At 46.1% G+C, this 21,989-nt stretch overlaps 3 protein-coding genes across 6 annotated transcripts; 2 read left to right on the forward strand and 1 right to left on the reverse strand.

The window, feature by feature from the left end:
* The first annotated feature begins 649 nt into the window (after nucleotides 1–649).
* cdkn1d (cyclin-dependent kinase inhibitor 1D) lies at nucleotides 650–7,518 on the forward strand. The gene is made up of 3 exons (XM_023810400.2): nucleotides 650–879; nucleotides 3,808–4,250; nucleotides 5,019–7,518. Exons 2-3 carry the CDS (start codon nucleotides 3,812–3,814, stop codon nucleotides 5,075–5,077), a joined length of 498 nt encoding a protein of 165 aa, XP_023666168.1. The 5' UTR covers nucleotides 650–879; nucleotides 3,808–3,811; the 3' UTR covers nucleotides 5,078–7,518.
* Nucleotides 7,519–8,141: 623 nt separating this feature from the next.
* slc37a3 (solute carrier family 37 member 3) lies at nucleotides 8,142–16,504 on the reverse strand. 2 transcript variants are annotated; one of them, XM_023810394.2, is made up of 17 exons: nucleotides 16,386–16,426; nucleotides 15,814–15,852; nucleotides 15,402–15,541; nucleotides 14,226–14,349; nucleotides 12,625–12,739; nucleotides 12,372–12,464; nucleotides 12,045–12,128; nucleotides 11,767–11,912; nucleotides 11,182–11,278; nucleotides 11,002–11,086; nucleotides 10,677–10,879; nucleotides 10,243–10,384; nucleotides 10,050–10,151; nucleotides 9,713–9,760; nucleotides 9,487–9,638; nucleotides 9,250–9,315; nucleotides 8,142–9,017 (listed from the first exon to the last, which is right to left on the reverse strand). In XM_023810394.2, the coding sequence occupies exons 1-17, from the start codon at nucleotides 16,409–16,411 to the stop codon at nucleotides 8,925–8,927; spliced, it is 1,755 nt and encodes a 584-aa protein (XP_023666162.1). In that variant the 5' UTR covers nucleotides 16,412–16,426; the 3' UTR covers nucleotides 8,142–8,924. The 2 variants fall into 2 exon arrangements, with proteins under 2 accessions (XP_023666162.1, XP_023666163.1); XM_023810395.2 differs by lacking the exon at nucleotides 15,814–15,852 and having other exon boundaries at nucleotides 16,386–16,504.
* On the forward strand, nucleotides 16,411–21,901 carry rab19 (RAB19, member RAS oncogene family). Of its 3 annotated transcripts, none has more exons than XM_023810396.1 (5): nucleotides 16,411–16,547; nucleotides 16,907–17,003; nucleotides 17,764–17,952; nucleotides 19,979–20,162; nucleotides 20,671–21,901. In XM_023810396.1, the coding sequence occupies exons 2-5, from the start codon at nucleotides 16,947–16,949 to the stop codon at nucleotides 20,946–20,948; spliced, it is 708 nt and encodes a 235-aa protein (XP_023666164.1). In that variant the 5' UTR covers nucleotides 16,411–16,547; nucleotides 16,907–16,946; the 3' UTR covers nucleotides 20,949–21,901. The 3 variants fall into 3 exon arrangements, with proteins under 3 accessions (XP_023666164.1, XP_023666166.1, XP_023666165.1); XM_023810398.1 differs by having other exon boundaries at nucleotides 17,809–17,952; XM_023810397.1 differs by having other exon boundaries at nucleotides 16,422–16,547; nucleotides 16,910–17,003.
* Nucleotides 21,902–21,989: the final 88 nt, after the last annotated feature.

Raw genomic sequence — 21,989 nt, forward strand, 5'->3', positions numbered from 1 at the left:
TGTTCTCAGTGTAGCCAAAGTGACAACGTTGACCGAGCAGTTATTCACTTAGACAAACAGAACAACACATTACGTAACTGTTTTGGTTCTATTAAAAACTGCGGGAAAAGTAGCGTGGAGTTAGCAAGAATCCCGGTCACGTTGCATGTCAACGTGACTGGCCATCTGAAACGATTCCAAGGAAAAACGTGATGCAGGCAAAACATGGGAATATGTGTCAAAGGGGCGAGCAGGGGTGGTAAACTATGTCTGCCAAGAAATCTGACCTACTTCTGAATGCAATGTCCCATGTGCCTTCTGCAGAAACGACTGCAGCTATTGGGGGGAAAAGAAAACTTTCCAAAACAATAGAGTGACTAAGAAGTTCACTTGGAGCACAGAAAAAAAAAAAGTTTTGTCGAAGCGCGAGAATGTTTACAGATTATTCAAAAAGTAATGCAAAAATACCCGTGTGCGTGATTTCTGCAACGGGGGAAAACACTGGAATTTAGTACTGGCATAGAGCAATAATAGTTCCTGCACTGTTTAAAAAAAACTTTCGTGTCGGAGTTGGTTGCTTAAGAATGCAGCCGTATTCGGCCATTGAAAAAGTTTCTCTGGCCCTCATCCAACTCACGAAGCGAGCTCGCTGTGAAGGCGGTCACGTGATTAACTTAACAGTAGGACGTCCCCTTCCTTCCAAGATCCATAACAAACAAGGCTAGTATAAGACTTTCAGATCGCCCAGGGACAGCATCTTTAAGTGTTTCTTGCATCCTCTTTTGGAGCCTGTCAAGGATCTTGATTTGCTTCGTGGCGTGGCTAAACAGTCTGCAGTGCTGCACGCACAGTAATTTAAATTGTGGTCGACTATCTCCTGGGTTTACTCCGTGTCGAAAGGTAAGAGAAAACACCTAGCTTCTATTTTACCGTGTTGTTTTGTAGTAATGTGATGATCGACATTTTATTTTATTAAAACTGTACTCGTTCTTACAAAGTAACAACATTTTACTAAGTGGGCTGCAAGCTACAACAAGGTTATACTTAAACGTTAGCAAGTTTGAATTTTAAAATTGGACCAGGCTCAAATATTTTTACCTGGAAAAAGGGAGGTATTTCGGTATACTGTAGCAGTTCTTATATATCGAATCACTTGTTTTCCGTGCTTGACCAGCCTTTCTGCAAATGAAAGCATTGCAATGGATTTTGGAGTGCGTCATTTGTACTTTAATGTGCAGATATCTTTTGAACTTGTTTATTCATGTTCTAATTATTTGCGAGAATAACGTTTTGTGTAGTTTAATTAGGGGCATAACGGATTTTTTATTTTTTTTTACATGGGATTAAACATAGTGAAGGTTGTGTGTCACTGTGTTGTTGTGGGTTTTTGAGGCTCCTAGTAGTAACTCGATCCCCGTACCGCGCCCACTTTTCTACGCAAACAACTTTCACTTCTTTCGGAGGGGGTACGTACTGAGCTACTCGTAAAAATGATTAGCAAAAATTACGGGAAAGTGTTGAAATAAAGCAAAAAAATACCGTGCACATCGGGCAGTCCTGAATTTTAAAAGCTTGATAAGCTTTTGAAAATTAAACTGATACTTGACAAAAATGGACACTAACAGTTGTCCGTAGAACGTACTGTTTTTCGCAAGCAAATTATACGTTATAGATTAAAAAACCTAAACAGTACATTTAAAAGTTTGTGCTTCAGGTACAGAACAGAGACGAGCCTCACTACTGTAGTAATACAGTAAAGATTACAAATGATTGCGATGCATTAATATATATTTACAAACATATAGAACTTCTCGTTCGAACACTCAGTTTTTTCAAGTTGCACTGGGTCTTGGGAGTGGCCTAAGCCCACCGCAGGCAGCGTAGGGTACATCCTGGACAAGATGTCATTGCACCACATGGCACACGCACCAGTTTGCCTAACTGCGTGGTCTTGGGGTGCGCGAGGAAACCCGCGAGACGCTGGGAGAGCGTGCAAAGGCCACGCGCAGAGCGAGCACGGCTTTCGGACCCGCGGCAGAGGAAACGCGAGTCTGCCCAGGGTGCCGCCCCTTCACGCTTTCACTATGTCAACTGTTAAGTGTAATAAAAAAAAATGCGTCACACGGGCTCTGGCGATTTTGAAGTCTGCTTAGATACTAAACCACGCATAATTGTGGTTACAGAAGTTGCTATGTGTTTGAGGAAGTATGCATGTGAAAAATTACTATTAAAATTAAAATCGTGTTGGTAGAATGCACTAATTTTAACCCTTCATTATGTACTGATGGCCTGTATGGCCCACTCGCTTTATGAAAATAAGGGGCCTGAATATATTTTTCTGCGAGCCTACTATAGGCCAACCCGAAACCCTAGAACTAATCATCCCAACAAACATTTTTTCGATATTATTTTAAATGAGGAATATGCACACTACCCGTCATGTTTTCTGAAACACCATCCCGAATGACGCAGTATTTATTTTTTTTATCTTGAAACCAGTAAATTGAGTTATTGAATCGCGGCCCCCCGCCCCCCGTGGAGCCTTGTTATCCCGGAATAGCTGATTGTGAGCAGGGCTCTCTCTCTCTTTTTTTTTTTTTCTTTTTACCGCCGCTCACTCGCCCTCCGCACTTTGCGCCCCTTTGCGCACCGCTTCTCCCTCAGTGACAGGCCGTTACACGAGTCCCCGCCGCGGTAGCGCGACCGGCGCGAATAGGGGTTTCCTAAGGAGGCAAATCAGGCACCACGATGAGCAGCGGCGACTCTGTTTCCACCAGGGAAACACCCCTTTCAGGCAAACTTTCAGGGACACACTCACACGTAACGTGACAGGTAGCCGGAGCTTCATTTCATTTAATTTTTAATAATAATTTCTATTATTTCGACTTGCATTTTCATTATTATTGCAAATACAGTGTTATGAAGGTAGAGCTATTTTAGTTTAAAAATTAACTAATTTTTATGTAATTTCAATGTCAGATGTTTTGGAAATGTCACGGTTTTTTTTTTGGGGTGGTCTTCATTTAGTTTTGCCCCACTACAACTACTGAACTCGTTATGGAATAGGTTTATATGGAAATGTCGGTCGTTTGGATAGGTGAAATTTAAAACTAAGTTTGTATGGGTGAATAACTGATTAAACTTGAAAGAGTAAATTACCTTAAACTTGGGGGTTGTGTTAATCAGAAAAATCAATAGTTAGTACTGTATAATGCCATACTTAAGCGATATGAATTGACTTTAACTGTAAGTTACGCTAGCATTCTGTTGCCATGGCTACATTAATTGTAGCCCATTAGTGCTGGCAAATCTTCATGGTTTATGATGGATTATGTTATTATGGAGAAAAGCTCCTCGCACATATTCTGGGTTTAATTTAGTATAATTTATATATAATTTGCTTAAATTAACCCTGTGTTTTTTTTTTTTTTTTTTTGATCCCATAACATTTACCTGGGCTAACTTGAGTGCTAATGCGTGTTTTTTGAAGGACTGTATATACAGGTATAAAATCGTATATAGCAGGGGGTTTTTTTTTCAATGCACAAATACCATTACTAATTTATTATACTTACCCTTAAAATATTTTCTTAATGGCCTGTTTTTCAGCACATTCTATTTGTCTCTCTTCTATTTAATTTGATTGCACTACAAGCACCTGTTTGCACTATGTGTGTTTATTTGTGCTCTACGTAATTGCTGCTGTGCACACCAGAATTTCCCCGTGGGATCAATGAAGCTTATCTTAATTTCAATCTTAATCTGTATAACATGCCACATGGTACAGATGAGTATCGCCAAGATCGCCCTTTTGGTGCCGCCCCTCAGGAACATGGCACTGACCTCGTCCGACCCCGTGGCCGCGCCCGTCCACGTGGAGGACGCCAAGCCGCGCACGGCGCGCCGGAACCTCTTCGGGCCCGTGGACCACCAGCAGCTGCAGCAGGACTTCCAGCAGCTGCTGTGCATGAGCGTGGAGGAGGCCACACGTCGGTGGAACTTCGACTTCCAGCGCGAGCGGCCCATGCAGGGCGCCACCCAGTGGGAGGAGCTACGCTGCTGGGACGTTCCCAAGTTTTACCGCAGCTGCGTGGTGAAGGGTGGCTGCATGGGGTCCCGGCCGGAGCTCTTCGGGGAGGAGCGGGGTCCCGGTAGCCCAGCCGCGGGAGGCTACCTGGAGATAAAGGCTAGGGAGACGTACCGGAGCCGCAAGCCGGAGAAACGGTCATCTGCCCCTGACGCGCTCAAACAGAAGCAGGCCGCCATTACAGGTGAGTGGGCTCCTCCAAGACACACTGGCTAGGAATCCAGGGGCTCATGCTTTAAAATAGTATGTCCTCTGAAGTTATACAAGACGACATCTGATTGGTTAGACCCGCCTCCTCTGCAATCTGATTGGTTCTCTCTCTACAATTATTTTTCATCCTGCCCTGAGAAGAGTAAAATTCCCCATGCGCATCAAGTGTAGCAACACCAAGCCAATATTACCCCCTACCTGAAGGGTAACCTTTGGGACATAAAGGACAGGGCCGCTCTAAAGCACAGGCTCACCCAGGCTGATGCACAGGGGCCTCTGGTAAAGAGAGGCCTCAAATAACCATTTGATAATATTTTAAACTTGGAGTTGCCACCCTTCCCATATTGAAAAATAAAATGTGAAATGCCAATCTGCTGGGACTCCCAAATTGGAATTTCCCCCTTCTCATCACCAGTCACCCCCCCACGGTCAATAACTTTTTCATTGTCGCCCCCCCCCCCAGTCCGGCCGTGCATAGAAACTAAGGGGTACGGGGCCATCTGCCAACTCAAACACACTCTGACCATGTTGACGTCCCTCGGCGTGTGGGTATTATATATTCTGGGAAACAGTCTGGGCGGCATACATGGGGAATAGCACGATGGAGGAAGGTGAAACTGGAAGCGAAACTGACTGGTATATATGGGAATTCCCATCATCAAGGAAAGTGAAACTATGGGGATCCAAAGTGGTGGCACATAATTCGGTATCTAACAAACCACGCTGTTTCTCACCTCACCAGACTTCTTCACTGTGAAGAAGAGGCGACTCCTCCACCCGAAAGCCTCCACCCACCAGTAGAGACGCCTTGCAGAGACAGAGGGAATCATGGAGCCATGAACACGGCAGTCTTTGTACATAGGCCTGTGTATATACTTCCTGTATATGTATCGAATCTAACTGACAGTGTGAGTCCATATACTGTAATATAGGCTTCAAAATGGCACAGAAACCCATTTTCAACAACAAAAAATTCCACATGGAAACTTTCAGGGGGTCTTTTCTGCACAGTGAGACCTCAGAATGTTTTATTTTTTTGCAATATTTTCCCCACATATACTGTGAAAAAAGCACCTTGATTTTTCAGAAAACAGTACAATTTTAACAATTAAAGGATACATGTCCTTTTTGCATTCCAGAGTTTTAAACCTGGGCACAGCGCCGAATTAAGAACTCCATTACCCAGGCTGCATCTGTGTCACCTGCTCATTCTGACAGGTGCCTAACATGTAGCGCTGTCTGACATTTCACGCCAAGTTTAAAACTCCTGCACAAAATTACCAGTCGACTGCAAGGTCAGAGTCTGACACTAGACTGCATGACTGCAAATTTACGGTGAATTCTGGCCGCAGTTCAGACAATCCAAGCATCAGTGCCCTTGTAATGCGGCCTGGGAGATCCCACTCACAAAGTTGTGTATATATAGTGTATATAAGAGGTATTTTAGATATCCTCATTGATAGCTGAGCCATTGCTCTTGACACGTACTGAATATGTAGCCACAGAGGCCACTCTGAACACTTTTCAGTCCCTCTAATACGTGTCAGGGCGAAGTGGAGGGGACAGACACTGAGCTCCAAGCCACCAAACTAGAAATGAAGAAGTTTAAGATCACAAACTGTACAATTATCCCCTCCCCCTTTAAAAAAATAAATAAATAAAATTCCTTCCTGGTTAAGTTCAGGTATCCAAATCCTGTCATTGTTTTTGTTTGAATACTGACCAAGGAGTATAAAGTGTTTTGTAGGTATTGTACAACAGAAACTGATATGTAGCATGTAGCATGTCGCTTGTACGCAGCTTTCATAGTAAGATAATTTGTAGCTTTAAATAAAGTATTCATTTTATGTAGCAGCATCATATTGTAGGTTTTGAACTTTACAACAGGTGAATGTAGTATGGTTATTGTCAGAAATCGTTACTTTGTTTCCGTTCAGAAAGGTATGAAATATGAACATAACTAACAGGTTTTTTACTGGCAATTACAGGGGAGTCTCATAAAGTCACATCAGATACAGCTGTACACAAATTTGACGACATTTTGGGTGCAAGTTTTTTTTAATCGATAGCTATCTAAAACAGGTGACCAAACAAGCTTTGGCCTTGTAGACTGACCTAACCAGAATCACTTGAACATAGTCTCTGGTCTCAGATTGTTGGCTAGACACTAGCGCACGGACGGCAAAAGCTTTCGGTGAAGGCAACTTCAAAATGTGATTTTGCAAAAGCCTTAAAACGTCCAGTGCGATACCATTGAGAGTGCCGGTGTCCGTTTGTATGAGATTTTAACGATAGAAAAGTGAAGGCCAGAGCAAGAATGTCTAATCGCAGCCATAATCTGGACGGCCTACCTCACCTCACTATGGTAATCATGCTTTGACTTCCGTTGTGCCTCTGCTGGACGGCGTCCAGAGGGACAGGGCTGGGCACCTTGGCGCCATTTCTGTGTGCTGTTCCGGCAGTCCAGCCGCTTAGGAGTGCATCAGCGTCAGAGCCCGAGTGAGGAGAACTTAGAGGAATGTTTCTCTTTTTTTCCCCACACGACATGTGGCATTCAGAAAATCCTCCGTGTAGCAACAGCTTCCAAATTATTTTATAAAAGAAAAAAACAAAAAAAAAAAAACAGTCAGTTCCAAAATGCAGTATTTCACTGCAAGTTTACATATTTCACCTCAAAGTAAAAAAAAAAAAATGGATGCGCTGAAGTTGCTTTTCAGTTCATTTTTTTTTATTCTAATGTGTATTTGTATTTTGAGCCTGTCTCTCTGTGTTTAAATCAGCTATATTTTAACTTATTTGGATTTTGTGTACTTCCATGTGTAGGGAAGTATTTGTAAACGATTTTGGAAATTACTGAATGATGTATTACTGTACCATCTTTGCACTACTTGTATGCGATGTTAACGAGTCCCTGCCTCATGGCTTTGGGAGTTTCTGATGGTTGAAATTTGGATCTTGGTCCCTCCTAATTAGTAAGCAGAGACATTACAGGGGCAAGAGTAGGAAGACTTGCTCGTACCACTACCTTTGTGGGGGGGATGGTTGGGTAAAGCCGGGAGGGGCTACTGTTCAAACAAAAACAATTTGTTGTGCATGTTCTTTCCTTCCAGAAAATTCCTGGTGGTAGCAGCAATTCTACTAGCTCTCTTTATTTTGTACTTGTGTATTTTCATTTTATCAAAGCCTGTATTATAGACCTCTACAATATATTTTCTGCTAACAAAATAAATGAATAACACTTCCATGATTGTCTGTTCGTCATATTTACTTGTGACTACACCTCAAACAACCTTTATGTTTCTTTACCCAGCGATTAAAGGAACTTAGTGTGACATCAATGAAGTCTGTGGAAGATGGGAATGTCCTGTGCCGTCTATCCCCATTGGCTGAGCCCACCTCCTCCTTGGTCATCCTTGGTTTCTATTGGGTTAAAATTGGCACTGCCTGACAGCGTGCAGTAATCCTACCCACTCTGGGTTTTGTGGCCCATATTAAAGGATCTTTTATTTGTAAAATGCAGTTTGTGTGGCAGGCATGGAATCAAAACGGACACACAATTATGTTACTTCCGTGCAAAACTTCAGGATTATATCTATGATTTTACAACAAATCTTCCAACCCAAAGTCTCCGCCTGTAAGCACTGACCACTACGGCAGGTTCTGCATCAAGACCTGGTTAAAGCACTTTCAGATTAAAATACCTAAACTCCAACATGAATAAACCAACACAAAGAAAGCACTTTTCTGATTGGCTCATCATATACCCATATACGATTGATACCCTCCCCCTCCACCTTATAACTTAAGTCACTCTCAGCTGGACAGAGAACACAGCACAGCAAAGAACACAGCCAATCCAAAACGGTGAAGTCAACTACATTTATTCGGATGGGGTGACAATTTCCTGTTAAAGTGCATCTGTGAAAAGCATCCAGTGGTCTCCATCCAGAGTGAAATCAGAGCATGGAGACATGAGGTAAATTACAGCTGTGAGCCTGACCACCTATTTAACAAGCAGAAACTGAAATCTCACAAAGACCCAACAAAATGTTTTCCTAACGCAGAACAGTAGGTGACACAGTCAAAAAAATGTTTGAGTGCAGTGACAAAGCTGAGGTTTGGCTGTAAATCACTGGTAGACATTTAAAGGGTGGCTGTAATTGCTGACAATCGGTAAATTCAATGTCAGGCGCAGATGGTGTTTCATGAAGCAGCATTGGCATTTGTGTGCGTGTCACCTGTACTGTGGTAAAAAGCCACCCAGAAACAGATGGACTGGAATGACAGCAAGGTGGCCAATCCCGACACGAGGGGGGAGGAACCTGGTGAGAGGGTCCCGCCCCCAAACACTTGTTCATTAAAAAAACAACAAAAAAAAATAGATACCAGAATACAACAAGACCCCCCGACAGTCCAGGAGGGGGCCACTGTGGCGTACCTCTGTCTGAACATACCCCAGTCCGTTTGGCCTTTGCGGTTCTGACTTCAGGAGAAACAGCGCCTCCCCTAGGCCAGCTGACACTCCAGCACAATCACTCCTCACCCCACGACCGCGGCCTTTCTGAGGATCAGTTCTGACCATTACAGGGTGGAGCAACGAGGCGCCCCGTAGCCGCGGGGGGGGGGTCAAACGGGATGAGGCCCGATGTCACAGCTGGTATGTTCGAGCCCGTCTGTCCTGCCACATGGCACACACCTCCGTCATGATCAGTGGAAAGATAAATATCAGGCTGCCTCCGGTCTGTGAGGACATGGACACAAAACAGTTAACCTAGGTGGGGGAGGGGGCACAAGCAGATGAGCGCAGGCAGAGGAAGAGGAACGCAGGCAGAGGGGCAGGCAAGCGGAAGGGCAGGCAAGCGGAGGGGCAGGCAAGCGGAGGAGCGCAGGCAGACGGAGGAGCGCAGGCAGACGGAGGAGCGCAGGCAGACGGAGGAGCGCAGGCAGACGGAGGAGCGCAGGCAGACACTTACCATCACTATGAAGAAGTAAAAAACGCACATCCAGCCCAGCTTGCTCTCGATCAGAGACACCAGATACTGTAAATAACCAATTATTCTTCTTAATTAAAAAAATATCCACAACCAATCCACAGGTCACCTGCTGAAAAGCCACAGAAATTCCTGCAATACACTGAGACTGTAGCTACTCACACACAAACATACCCATGATGCATTGTGGCCGAGTCATGGCCCCTCCCCCTTTAGTACCTGTCCTCCCGCGGCTCCAACGCTGCCAGTTCCGTCCACGATGCCCGTAACGGTGGCCAGAGCCTCCTGACTACCCCGCAGCGCCTCCTGCCTTCCCAGATCGGCGGAGATAGCCGAGCTGATCATGTTGGACGGGCCACCGATGAAAAATCCTGGGGGGGGGTTGGGGGTGGTTCAGGATGAGCATGGAAGCCGGCCTCGCATCGTTTAGAGATGATTAACCCACCTGTCACAGCCAGCAGCACGCCGTTGATCACCTGATCGTCCGGGGAATCTAAACGGGAAGAGAAGGTGATGAAGACAGAAAGCTCCCGCTGGGGCCCAGAGTGATTTCCCCACCTAGTTGGCAAAGGTGGAAACTTCGGGTCCAGAAAGTACAAATCCAGACCAAGGATTTGTTTCAACCAACCAGTTGAGTACTCTGTGACTGTGACTCTCAATATTCAACAGGTTGGTTGAAATAAAACCTTGGTCTGGATTTGTACTTTCTGGACCTAAATTTTCCACCTCTGCTAGTTGGGTTAGGAGCTGAACAGAGCGGACGGGGTACAGGAAACACTCACGGCTGTATCCCACCAGCGAGCCCATGGCCAGCAGGAGGCTGACGGCCAGCACCGGGGCCCGTTTGCCCAGGATGTCGGAGACCAGCCCCTGGACGGTCCCGCCTGCAGGTGGCGCACACACAGCACGACATTTACCGAAAGATTCCACCCAATGCCGAACGTCACTGATTGGCTGAACGTCTCCATCACTCACCCACAATCCCACCCACGTCGTACCACACGGACAGGCGGTCCGCCTGCTCCTCCTTCCAGCCGAAGTTGTTGCTGAGGTAAAAGGGCAGCCAGAAGAAGAAGGAATAGTTGACCAGTTTCAGACAGGCGTAGGCCAGGGAGTACTGCAAGGAGGACCAACAGACAGATGTTAGTCTCTGTCTGCAAACCTTTAAAGACTAATAAGGTTTAAAACCGACAGGAAAAAAAGACCAACATTATTGTATTGCATCTATCATGTTGTAAACAGTCAGCTTCATTCCCCAGCCTGACAAGCACTGAGGGCATCTTCTCTTACGGGAGCAGTATGACCGTTTGTGTCCTGCGGATCAGCTAATCAGCCACACAGGGGACACCTCCGTCACACCCGTCGCACGTCCTGGACCTCATGTGGTCCCGTGTGTGGCTTCCACTCACCGGCAGGACACCAGGAAGGCAGAAGGCCTTTAGGAATCCGATGGCAGCGGGTGGTTCTTCAGGCCCCAGGTCCTGGTCCGGCTGCTGAATAGAGTAGCTGTTATCCTGCAGCATCCCTTCCTGCTCGTCCTCGTCGTCACTGATGAGAGGCTGGTGGCTGTCCGAGTCCCTCTCCTGGGGAGACTCCAAGGATATGCTGAGCCCTGGGGGGGGGGGGGACACATGAGATGGATAAACAGGAAACGCACCCCTTGACAGGGCACTGGCAGGAAAACCAAGCTGTAACCCCCCCCCCCCCCCCACCCCCAGCAAATGCAAGACTCACCCACTTCCTTGGGAGCTGTGAGCAGACCGAAGAAGACGATCACCCCCCCAGCGAACTGTACAGCTGAGGTCACCAGGAAGGCATACTGCAGAACAGCAGCGAAAAGCACCGTCAGGTCCCTATCCCAGCACCCCCCCCTCCCTCCCCGATGACATCACTCCGCCTGCCGCGCAGACTGACCTCATAGCCGTACTTCAGCACGCTGGAGGCCAGGAAGGCGCCCAAGATGTTCCCCACGGAGGCACATGCACTCCACAGGCCGAACACGAAGCCGCGTCTGCGGGGAGCACTCAATGTTTACCCACCCAAGAGCAAATCAAGCCAGGAACGCAAAGTCCCCTAAACAGCAATACTGCCGTAGCGCCGATTTTCAGCTCCGAACGTCGACAGAGCGAAACCACTGGAAAATGTAGCATGTGCGTGACACAGTGCGGGTACATAAGAAGGGTCATGGCTGGAAATTCTCGGCCATTTGACAAAACGTCACCTTGGATCAGGCCCGTAGCCAACAAAATAAAAAATAAAATTTTGCAGGGGGTTTAGCAACCCAACCAATAGGTTCCCCCGCTTCACCATTAAGAAAATTTTGCATGGGGGAGGGGCTGTCAAGCCTGTTATTTTATTACATGGCTACGTGTTTGTAAAATGCTGGGCCCTCTGAATTTGCCAGGGTATCCATGCCCCCCCCAAACGCCCTTATACACGGGTGTGTTTCTGAGCATGTGTGGATGTGGAATCAGGACGCCTAAGCAAAGGCCAGATTACCCCGACTTGCCGAACCAGTTGCCCATGACGGCCACCACACAGGGCCAGACACTAGACTGCAGCAGTCCATTCAGCACCCACAGGACGCAGTAGAAAGGCACATTGTAGAAATGAATCCATTCTGTCAGCGTACCAAACAAAAACTCCTGCAAAGGGGCAGGACAGTGGGGGTGGGGGAGGGGGGACACACCAGCATCAGCAGAGAGAACACCAGAAGCTTCTCACACACCACTCCAGTGCTCTCCAAAACAGAGAAGACGGGGCAAACTGCTTCTTACCACCAGGGCGGAGCCACAGAGCCCGAAGGACAGTACATAACGAAGGTTAAAACGATCGCCAATCACCCCACTCACGTAGAGGCCCTGTGGGATTCAGAGGGAGGGTCTTCTCACTCACTTGTATATGTAACCGCTCTCCTAATCTGAAACTAACACATGTATCTCAAATCACAGTTTGGTACATGAAGGCATGACAGAATGGTGAGGTCATAAAGAACATTTGATTGGATATTGACTAGTCAGTCATGAAAGCATATGAGTCTGACCAATAACAGCGGGACAGGAAGTCTGAGGCATACAAACACAGTACTCATACCCAATACTTACAACAGCGTAAGAGAACAGGAAGATGGTATCTAGCACCCCCAGAAAAAGAGTAGCCCCCTCTGTGTTTTCAAACAGCTTATTTCCTTCCCAGGTCTAAAGAAAAAAAAAAGAAAATTCATGAATCTATGCAAGCAGCTGGGCAATAGACTTAACACAAACAGACACAGGTATATGATGTCAGAACATTACAGTGCATACAGCCACATGGCCAAGTTCACCAAGACTAAGAAAAAGGCATTTAGGGTGGTAAGACCTGCTTAGGGGAGAAGGCAGGTGAGCTGCCATTGAGAGGCAGTGGGGTCCACTGCGCAGAGATGCTGACTTTCACGTTGCTGAAGGTCTTCCTGGAGGCGTGCAGGAGGACATAGCTGGAGAGGTTCGGGAAGACCAACAAATACATTGAACAGCGCCCTCTGCTGCACTCAATCCAACAGTACAGCAAAAATGTTTTGAGGACTGAAAGACAACAGGAGATGGACATTATAAAAGCAGCCACAAAGTTCAGCCATACTACTGTACGGGTTTATGGCTGGAGATCGATTGCTTTGAACTCAAAAGGACCAGTGGCACCATAAGGTGCAATATGATCACTCACAATGTTCTCATATTCCAAAATAATCCCCCATACAAAATGCTAAACAAATTCAAGGGTGGATTCATGCATCTCAGCATCGACTCAAACCTTCCATAGCCTCTCGAGTCTAGATACTACATATAAACATCATGAGGACCATTAAATCCTGATGAGAAGTTCTGGAGCATAGAGGACAAAGTAGATTTCAACCTTCTCCTCTCAAAAACCCGGAGGCGTTTCTTCTAGTAAAAGGATCTGAAATTCCATTACACTCAGACTTCTATGACAGTGTTTCAAGAAGGTCTGATGTTGTTCAGAAAGCAAAGGGTGATCCCACTACACGAGGTCCTCCATATTAATATACTCATGTCATCCACCTCCAGTTTAAGTGCAGGACGTTCATGAAGTACTTGCATGTGGTTCCTACCAACAAAACTCTACAAGCAGAATGTACGCAACTGTTTTCTATAAAGCTAAAGCACCTTGACCATCATTGTTCACACAGCAGAGCTAAACCAAGCACAAGCGGTCAAGTAAACAGCTTTTGTTTTGACTGGACGGTCAGTACAGCTTCTGGAAGTGGGCAGGGTTACGATCAAAAAGTCCAACAGTGGAGCTCTATGGAAGTTAAGAGAATAAAGACCTTTCCTCCAGGGCTCATTTTTTAAATGAGAAGGTGGTAATGGAAGGACTTTCTCCAAGAGTTCTAAGGTGTCTCCCAAGATATTTATCAACAGTGGCTATAAAGCATGAAAACTCAGTGTTTGTGGGTCGTTTCACATAAAACAGTTTAAGCAACTAAGCTCCTGTTTACGCTTCACTTTTAAATGCATCTCGGACAATCGGATCATAAGCAGACAGCAGAGATGCATCGCCGTTGTCACCTGTGTCTGTCAGGGTCTCCAAGGTGTCAGGTTTTATTATTATGACATCCTTGTCGGGGACACATCCAGGATGCATTAGCATCTACACTACAAAAGATATGTGGTCAAATGCATCCCAGACCAACTCGGCAAGTGGTTTGAGTGACTGGATCACAGTGCATCTTGGCGGCTGTTTACACTTGCATTTAGCGCTGTCTACTTGAGATCCATTTTAAAACAAAGTATCAACAGGGTTTAAGTGAATAAGTAACAGGGATAAGCGGGTTTTCTTGGCTACAGCTAAAGAGTGGTTAGCAAACTGCCAACCTGGTTCACTGGTCTGACTGTTTTTATTCAAGTGAGCACAGGGTGCCAACAGCCCGTTAAGAAATCCGGTGGGGGAGGGGCTGCGTTTACCTGAAGAAGGTGAGGAGGAAGGCAATCAGGTGGTGGTGGGTGTACTGTGACAGGAAGCGACAGCAAGGGGGCGACATCACAGGGGTCTCAGGGTGAAGGCACAGGCCCCTATCCTGAGGGCCGGCTGGAACAGGAAAGAGTCCGGGGGGGGGGGGGGGGGGGGTAGAAGCATGAAGTTCATCTACAGCAGCAACAGCCTGCACTAACTGGCATGCAATGCCATACTACCTCTGCTTAGGACAGTATGCCAGGCAGTGAGGGTCAAAGGTCACACCAAAGCCAAGCAGGCACTGAACATGCTTCAGGGTTTATAATTAACCCACCATACAACTTCACTAAACAGTTAAAAGCCCAGTATTCACAAGTAATTCATAAGCCACGTCCACTTTCGATTTTGCGCCCTCCTCAGCAAATAACTTCTGTGGCAACTTTTTGCTGGTCACACTCCTGCATGCAATACATACATTACACACATATACACGTATAAACCAGCAGAATAAACAAAGACGATAAATGATCCAGTTCTGCAACAGAACAAATTCAAAGAAGAAATTGCACGGGTCTCAATGCTCAGTCCCAGCCTGCAACATTTCCTTCCGTGGTTATTTAATGCTTAACTAAGGGGTGGGATCAAATTTAAAGGTGTTCTTTCAGAATCTGACCTAATTTCGCAAGAGAACTAACAGCGCCTTAGTTAAGACAAACTACCAAGAAATGTTTATTTATAACGTTGATTAAATGTTTTTAATTAGCCGTGGTCGAAGAACTGAAAAGGGATCCGATTATGGTTAGACAGCCTAAACTGATTATTTATATATTAGAAATATATTGTTGCAACACTAGCATTCGGGTGAAAAGGCAATAAAATCACATTCTGACACAGCCGGTTAAGCTTGTTTCGTTCCATGTTATTGTGGTTATATTGTGTGTCTCGGAAGCCACAATGGCCATGCAGCCGTGCATAAACACTAACGATACGCTCTCATTTGGGGGCGATCTCGAAAGGAATAGGCGTTAAAATGATGAAGAAACAAAGGCAGGGCTGACATGATGCTGGAGCCGACTCCACTTCCTCTCCAACTACTTGTTTTAGTCCGACCGACTATGACGGATCCAGCCCCGAACGGTACGGATGGGTAGCAAACGAGGTCCCGGTAGCAACCATCGGACACTTACCCCAGATCTCCGAACGACGGCGTGTCACCCAAGACCAGCAAATGCGCACTTTTCCAGGCGGTCTGCTTATGCTTCCTGTTAATGTCCCCGATGCACGGCGGGAGGTGTGGTTTTCGAGCCGAAATGCAGGGACCTTGAAGCTGTAGGAGAAGAGAAAAAAAAGGCTAAAAAAAGATAAACAAATAAAAGGCTCTGGCTGTGAGAAGAAACCGTATGGATCGAGGAGTCATTTTAAGAGCTACATTAATGGCTGATTTTATGGAAGGGAGCAAACACGACCATTACGTCATTTTTTTTTTTCAAATAATAAATAAAACGCTAAATATAAGATGACGTCTTAAAATGACCATGTCATATTGCTTATGACACGTATTTAACGAACGGACGCGGTTATACATGCAAATACACATGCCTTTTTATAAGCATAAGCCCAGCATGATGATCCCAGCTCCTGTGGTGGAACAGCGACGTTTAGGAAAAAGCACTGGAATATTTTACACATATCATGTGTTTTTATGGCCCCAATACCCTCCTTCTGGCTTAACACAACACATATGACTGTCACGTCGTGTTTCTGCCTTTTATCATGTCTAAAGAAATATAAATTTTTGCGGCATGCCTAACTATAACATTGCCCACAGAGAAATGCATTCTCTAAAGGGCATCTGTAAAACGTTCACAGCAATTCAATAGTCGTCGGCTTCTTTAATAGCCCCAGGAATCTATACACACGAGGATGTGTATCCTGTGCCGCGTGGGTATGAAAATCTTTTATGACTCTGCTGGGTAGGGGGATACACAAGTTATGTCACTATGCTGAAATATGCGCCCCATAAATAAATCATTCTCTCCATCTGTGCTAGCGTGAAACAGATCCAGCACTGTTTGGTGAAAGCTGCCCCAGTCTGCCCTCTACCCCCGTAATTCGCCCCCCCCCCCCCATTCCATAAAAGGCAGCCTAGGCCATTCTGTATAATCGCTTACATTGTCTGTGGTCCCCAGCTGTGCATGGCTCTCTCCGGACTGGGATGAGGAGAGATGTGCTTGTGTGTTCAGGGCAGTACGGCACAGTGTCCGCTCCGAAGGGGATGTTCTACTTGTCCTCACTCTGCCATCCTGCTGAAGTTTCCATCACAGACCTCTCAGGTATGACAAGGACACCTGTAAGGGTGCTTGATTGTCATGAGACCCTCCCCCAAGGTCACCCGTTCTGCCGAGGCCTGAGATTGGGTTTCTGGTGCATGTTGCTATGCTGATATGGGGATGAACGCTAGCGAGGGAAGGTTCTGGATGTTTACTGTTGTCTATAGTCCAAAAGGTCACCTTTTAGAAGCTTGTGTGTACGACAAGCTGATTTGTTCAAGGAGTGGCGATATTTCAATGATGAATATTTAATAAAGAGCATGTTGGGAGCCAACTTTTGATAAGTGTTACTGTTGGGGGAGGGGAACAAATCGTCAGACGATTAAGTGATTTTTCTCTTTTGCCTTTTGTCCTTATCTTAGCAGTAACCGTGTGGTGATTTTAGATACTACAACTCCCAGCATGCAATTGTACCGGTGGGTGGAGAACTGGAGGAGGAAGTCTTACCTGCCAGGACAGGTAGGGTGGGATTTCATTGCGAGGGAAGGTAGGGGCAAAGAAGGGGAGAGAGTAACTTGAGAGAGAGCGAGTGAACGAGAGAGAGAGCGTAAGGCCAACAGTTGTGTAGGGGAAACTTCAGGAAAAACAGGCATTAAACTGTAGAAGATATTTAGAAAGGAAAGGTGAGATTTTGACTATGTTCTGGAAAACCACAATGTTCTGGATCCCCTTCATTCAGGAATAAATGGATCATCTACTATCTGCGAGTGAACGTGTTAGAGGGGAAAGGGACTTTTGACGGGATCTGCAGCTCATTCATCTGTAGGAATAGCGACCGTGACCAGGTGCTGCACCATGCTTTACTGTACGAGGTAGAACAGAAGACGCTGTAAGAAGAGGAGGAAGGACCGGGCTCACGTTAGTGGGTTAAAGCAGCAGAGTTGACAGGGTGATGTTTAGTTTTCTTCTGTTTAGCCCAGGAATTTTCCGGAGACATAAGCTAGCTTGACTACTACTGTAATCAGTGGGTCAGTGATTCTTCAGTTCTCGCCTTCTGGATTAAGGACACACAGCACATGAATATCACACAGGGTGCACTGAAGGGTATTCTAGAATGTGATGGAAATTTGTATTAGGAAGGAGGTGGGATGTTGTCAGATATAATACCTGAATGACTGGTGTCATAACAGGACATTTTCACCTTTTGCCTTCCGTACGGACAAATTAAGTCACAGCGGAGTGCAATAGCAGAGTCCATCTTTCAGCTATCGCTATGCAGTTTGCAGGGTCAGGACAGGACGATTCCTTTGACTTCCTATTTAAGATCATCCTGATTGGGGACTCCAACGTGGGCAAGACCTGCGTGGTCCAGAATTTCAAGTCAGGGATCTTCACTGAGAAACAGCAGAACACCATTGGAGTGGACTTCACTGTCCGGACGCTGGAAATCGAGGGCAAAAAAATCAAGGTAATGTTGAGACCATTCTTCAAAAAACCAATGAGCATCGATAAGCCTTGTGGCGACTTTAAATGTCGTATTTCTGTGCTACAGACTGATAAAGTAAAGGGGTCTTTTTGCACACATTATATTTAATGTAAATTTTCCATGTCCCAAATCAATACTACTTAAGTACCATACAGGTGGTGCAGTGATTGGCACTGTCGCCTCACACCTCCCAGACCCGGGTTTGAGTCTCTGCCTGGGTTCCATGTGTGTGGAGTTAGCATGCTCTCCCTGTGTCATCATAGGGTTCCCTCCGGGTTCTCCGGTTTCCCCCCACAGGCTAAAAACATGCTGGAGTTACCAAATTGCCCGTAGATGTGCATGTGTGAGTGATTGGTGTGTGAGTGTGATGGGTTGGTGCCCCATCCTGGGCTTTTCCTTGCCTTGTGTTCGTAGCCTCCGGGATAGGTTCCAGGATAGGTTCCGGGATAGGTTCTGGACCAACCCCGACCCTGAATAGGACAAGCGGTTTCAGAAAATGGATGGATGGATGGCAAACATACACTCGTGTATTATTATAGATGTGAAGATTTTTCAGCTGGCAAAAAGAGAGGAAATGCCAAGCACTTGGAATTGGAAGAATTGTTTGTTGTATTCCAATCACTCTTTAATGCCGACATTCTTACGGGAGACAGTAGAAGCCTGTAAAACTTGAAAGTGGCCCCTTCTGGCAGGGGTTGATGGTGGACAGGCTCAGCCTGTTTGGTGGAACCTGCTCTCGTTCCATGCGTCAAAGCCCAGGGTCTACAGTGTCGTCAGCAAACAAAAGCCAAGACCGGTAGGAGGCCAGGGACAGTCGGGGAATGTCCTTCAGCTCCCGTGAGTGTGAACGTGTGTGACGTCTTAACAGATATCAGCATTCACTTCCTGTGAAGCAAGTGCTGATGGCATTGTTCTGGAACCAGCTGGGCAACTAAGGTGGGGGGAGAAGAACGAGTGGAATTCCCATTCTCTTCCTTAATGTTTCCGTGTTTGGGGAATGTGCTTAAATTCGGCTGAAAGCTGGCAGGAAATATAGCTCAAGACGTTTTCATTGTAGTCAAAGTTGTAGTGTGGATTTTATAAACAATCCACTTTGTCCAAGTCAGCGTTTCATGTGTCTTCGGGGTAGTAGATGATTCATCTGTGAATCCTGCTATCACTCTACATTATGCAATGAAAGGCTACTGTGTTGATATAATTAGAACATAATTGTATTATTTTAAAGGGTGGGAAATGCAGTGGTAAATGAGGCATAAAACCAGATTCTTCTGCAAAGTCTTGCCAAGAGGCACAGCAAACACATATATGGAATGCATGAGTTTAATTCGTATCTGTGTTTATGTACCTTCAGGGTACTTAGCTACCTGTGTCTTGCTTGTTATTCTTGAATTTCTTCTGTGGCAAAAGGCTGACGCATTCACGTACATGCTGTTTACAAACAGCCAGGGGGTGGGATGGGGGTGGACGGAGCACGCAAGGTTAAAAGTCCGCGTAAGAGTTACTGGGTGTGTGCAGTTGCCATGGAGATGTGTCGTGTAGCACGGAGGCTAAGTGGCTGAGAGACAGACCCTCTGGGAGTTTAAACCTAAGCACACCAGGAAATGAGAAAACAGGCCGTCGGCTTTGCTATGCGTGCTTCTGTTCTTCATGTGCGTTTAGGAGTCTATTCAATGCGACTTGCTCACGTGTAAAACATCGAAACCCCACCTGGAATACAGGGCTAAACGTAGCTACGTCAACATACCTTGGCATGTGACTCTCTGAAACGTGTGTTTTAAAAACACAAGTAGTTGCTGATCAGAAGCAGGGGTGCAGTAGGAGTAGGGACATGCCCAGGAGATTAATTTAATTTTTTTTTTATCGGTAGAAACCCACTTTAAAATGTAAAAAATGGCCTTTTAAGTATCATGTAGTTCTTGCAGGTATTAGCAATTCTAGCGCATGTTATGGGTTAGCAGGATGCTCATGGTTTTGGGACTGAGGGTCTCTCTGTGTCACGCCCACGCAGATGCAGGTTTGGGACACTGCCGGCCAGGAGCGCTTCCGCACCATAACTCAGAGTTACTACCGCAGTGCCCACGGTGCCATGATCACCTACGACCTGACACGCCGCACCACCTTCGACTCTGTCCCCCAGTGGATCCATGAGGTGGAGCAGTTCGGGGCTTCCAGTGTGCTGCTCGTCCTCATCGGTAGGTTGGGTGTGGGGGGGAGGTGGTGTTGTGGCATTTTAGACGGCCGTGGCGAAGTCACCTAAGACCCCAAGGACAGGGGTTGCCTGAATTAATGCTATAACTGTTGGGGTGATATGTAGCTTAGCGAGTTAGGAATGTGTGCCAGTGTCCAGAAGGTTGTGGGTTCAGATCTCATGGCTGGGAGGGTAATAATATCATCACTGGGCCCAGGACCAACACCCTTATGTACTCCAGGAGAACTAGGTACCCCCTGGCCCCAAACTTTGCATATATTGGGCAAAAGTATCTGCTTATTGAATAAATCTAATACAATGTGTAGATCAGGGGATCTGGTCTGGCTGGAATAATGTGGGTTTAAATTCCTGCCTGAGCTGCCCTAGAGATGGTGGGTTTTAGATCAAATTAGTAGCACTTCTAGATAGGATCAGTTTTGATTCAGAGCACAGTGAGGCATCGCTGTCTTACCTTCCTCACGAGGCTTCATTATAACCTCTGCCACCTCCAGGGAACAAGTCAGACCTGGAGTCCCAGCGGCAGGTGCTGTTCGAGGACGCCTGCACGCTGGCAGAGGAGCGAGGCATGCTGGCCGCCCTGGAGACGTCGGCCAAGGAGTCACACAACATCGAGGAGGCGTTTCTGCTGATGGCGCGAGAGCTGATGGCGCGCAACGGCATGATGGTCCAGCAGCAATCGCCGCAACAGCAGTCTCATGTCCTGCTGCGTGCCAACTCAAGGCCCATCGACGGCCCGGCTCCAGCGGAGAGGAAGTCCTGTAACTGCTGAGGGGGGCTCTTTGGCCCACTCACGCTCATCCGACTCCGCCGTCCCAGTGATGGAGAATCCCCTAAACATGGCTGGTCCTAGTTGGGGGGGGAGGGGATGACAAAATATACTATGAATGAGAATTAGTGTGTTATTTAATTTACCGTATGGTCAATTCGTCTTCTTTGAACCAGCTGACAGGATCACTGATGCATGAATGTGAAACAGAGAGAGATGCCAAAATCTAGTCATTCTAAAGAAGCCAGACGCCTTTAAATTGGTGGTGCATGAGGGTTAGGGTCCTGCTGGTTTTTGATTAGTGTTTTATACAGTGAATACCAAGTAAGGTCATTCTCTGAGGTCACAGTTAACAGGCAGGGCAACTATACTCTGCTGTGCTCGTTCCGTTCAAACGCTGCATTGTTTTGTTCTAAGCCTCAAGTGCTGCAAAGCAGAGAAAAGGCTTCAAAATGAGCAGCGCAGCACCTGTTCAGGATATTTTATGGGTCACTTCAAGTTTCACTTCAATAAAAAAACACACACGCTGCGATTCACAGTTCCTGTCTGTCTGGACCGGCATCATGGAACCTGTTACATTTAGCATGGGAATTTTGGTTTTTGTACTTCCTGTACTTTTAATTTATGTAGTGAAATATTGGCCGTATAAAATACACCAATATAAAGTAAAACCATCCCCAATATATTAAAGCATGAATGTAGGAAGAGTTGATACTCACTGTGAAAGATTTAGCAGGCTTACGTGGTACTCAGACGCTCTGTAGTGAAACCGCTTTAAAATGATTATAACTTAGTGAGGTAATTTGTGAAGTCTGCATTTTCACCTTGCAAGGAGGATGAACGCAATTCTATGTATTTCACCACCTTGGATGTAGTCAGTAATTTGGAGGACAATAAGGGGCAGAAGGGTTAAGGTGATTCACAAAGTAATAAACACTAAACGGATGACGAACAAACATTGGTTCTATTGTGTACATGTTTCTGTTTGCCGTCTGTTCTGCTGAACCACTTTCAAACCTGGTCAGTAAATCCAGGCTGATTTTG

This window comes from Paramormyrops kingsleyae, chromosome 3 (assembly GCF_048594095.1).
Source record: "Paramormyrops kingsleyae isolate MSU_618 chromosome 3, PKINGS_0.4, whole genome shotgun sequence".
In the NCBI taxonomy this organism is placed as follows: domain Eukaryota; kingdom Metazoa; phylum Chordata; class Actinopteri; order Osteoglossiformes; family Mormyridae; genus Paramormyrops; species Paramormyrops kingsleyae.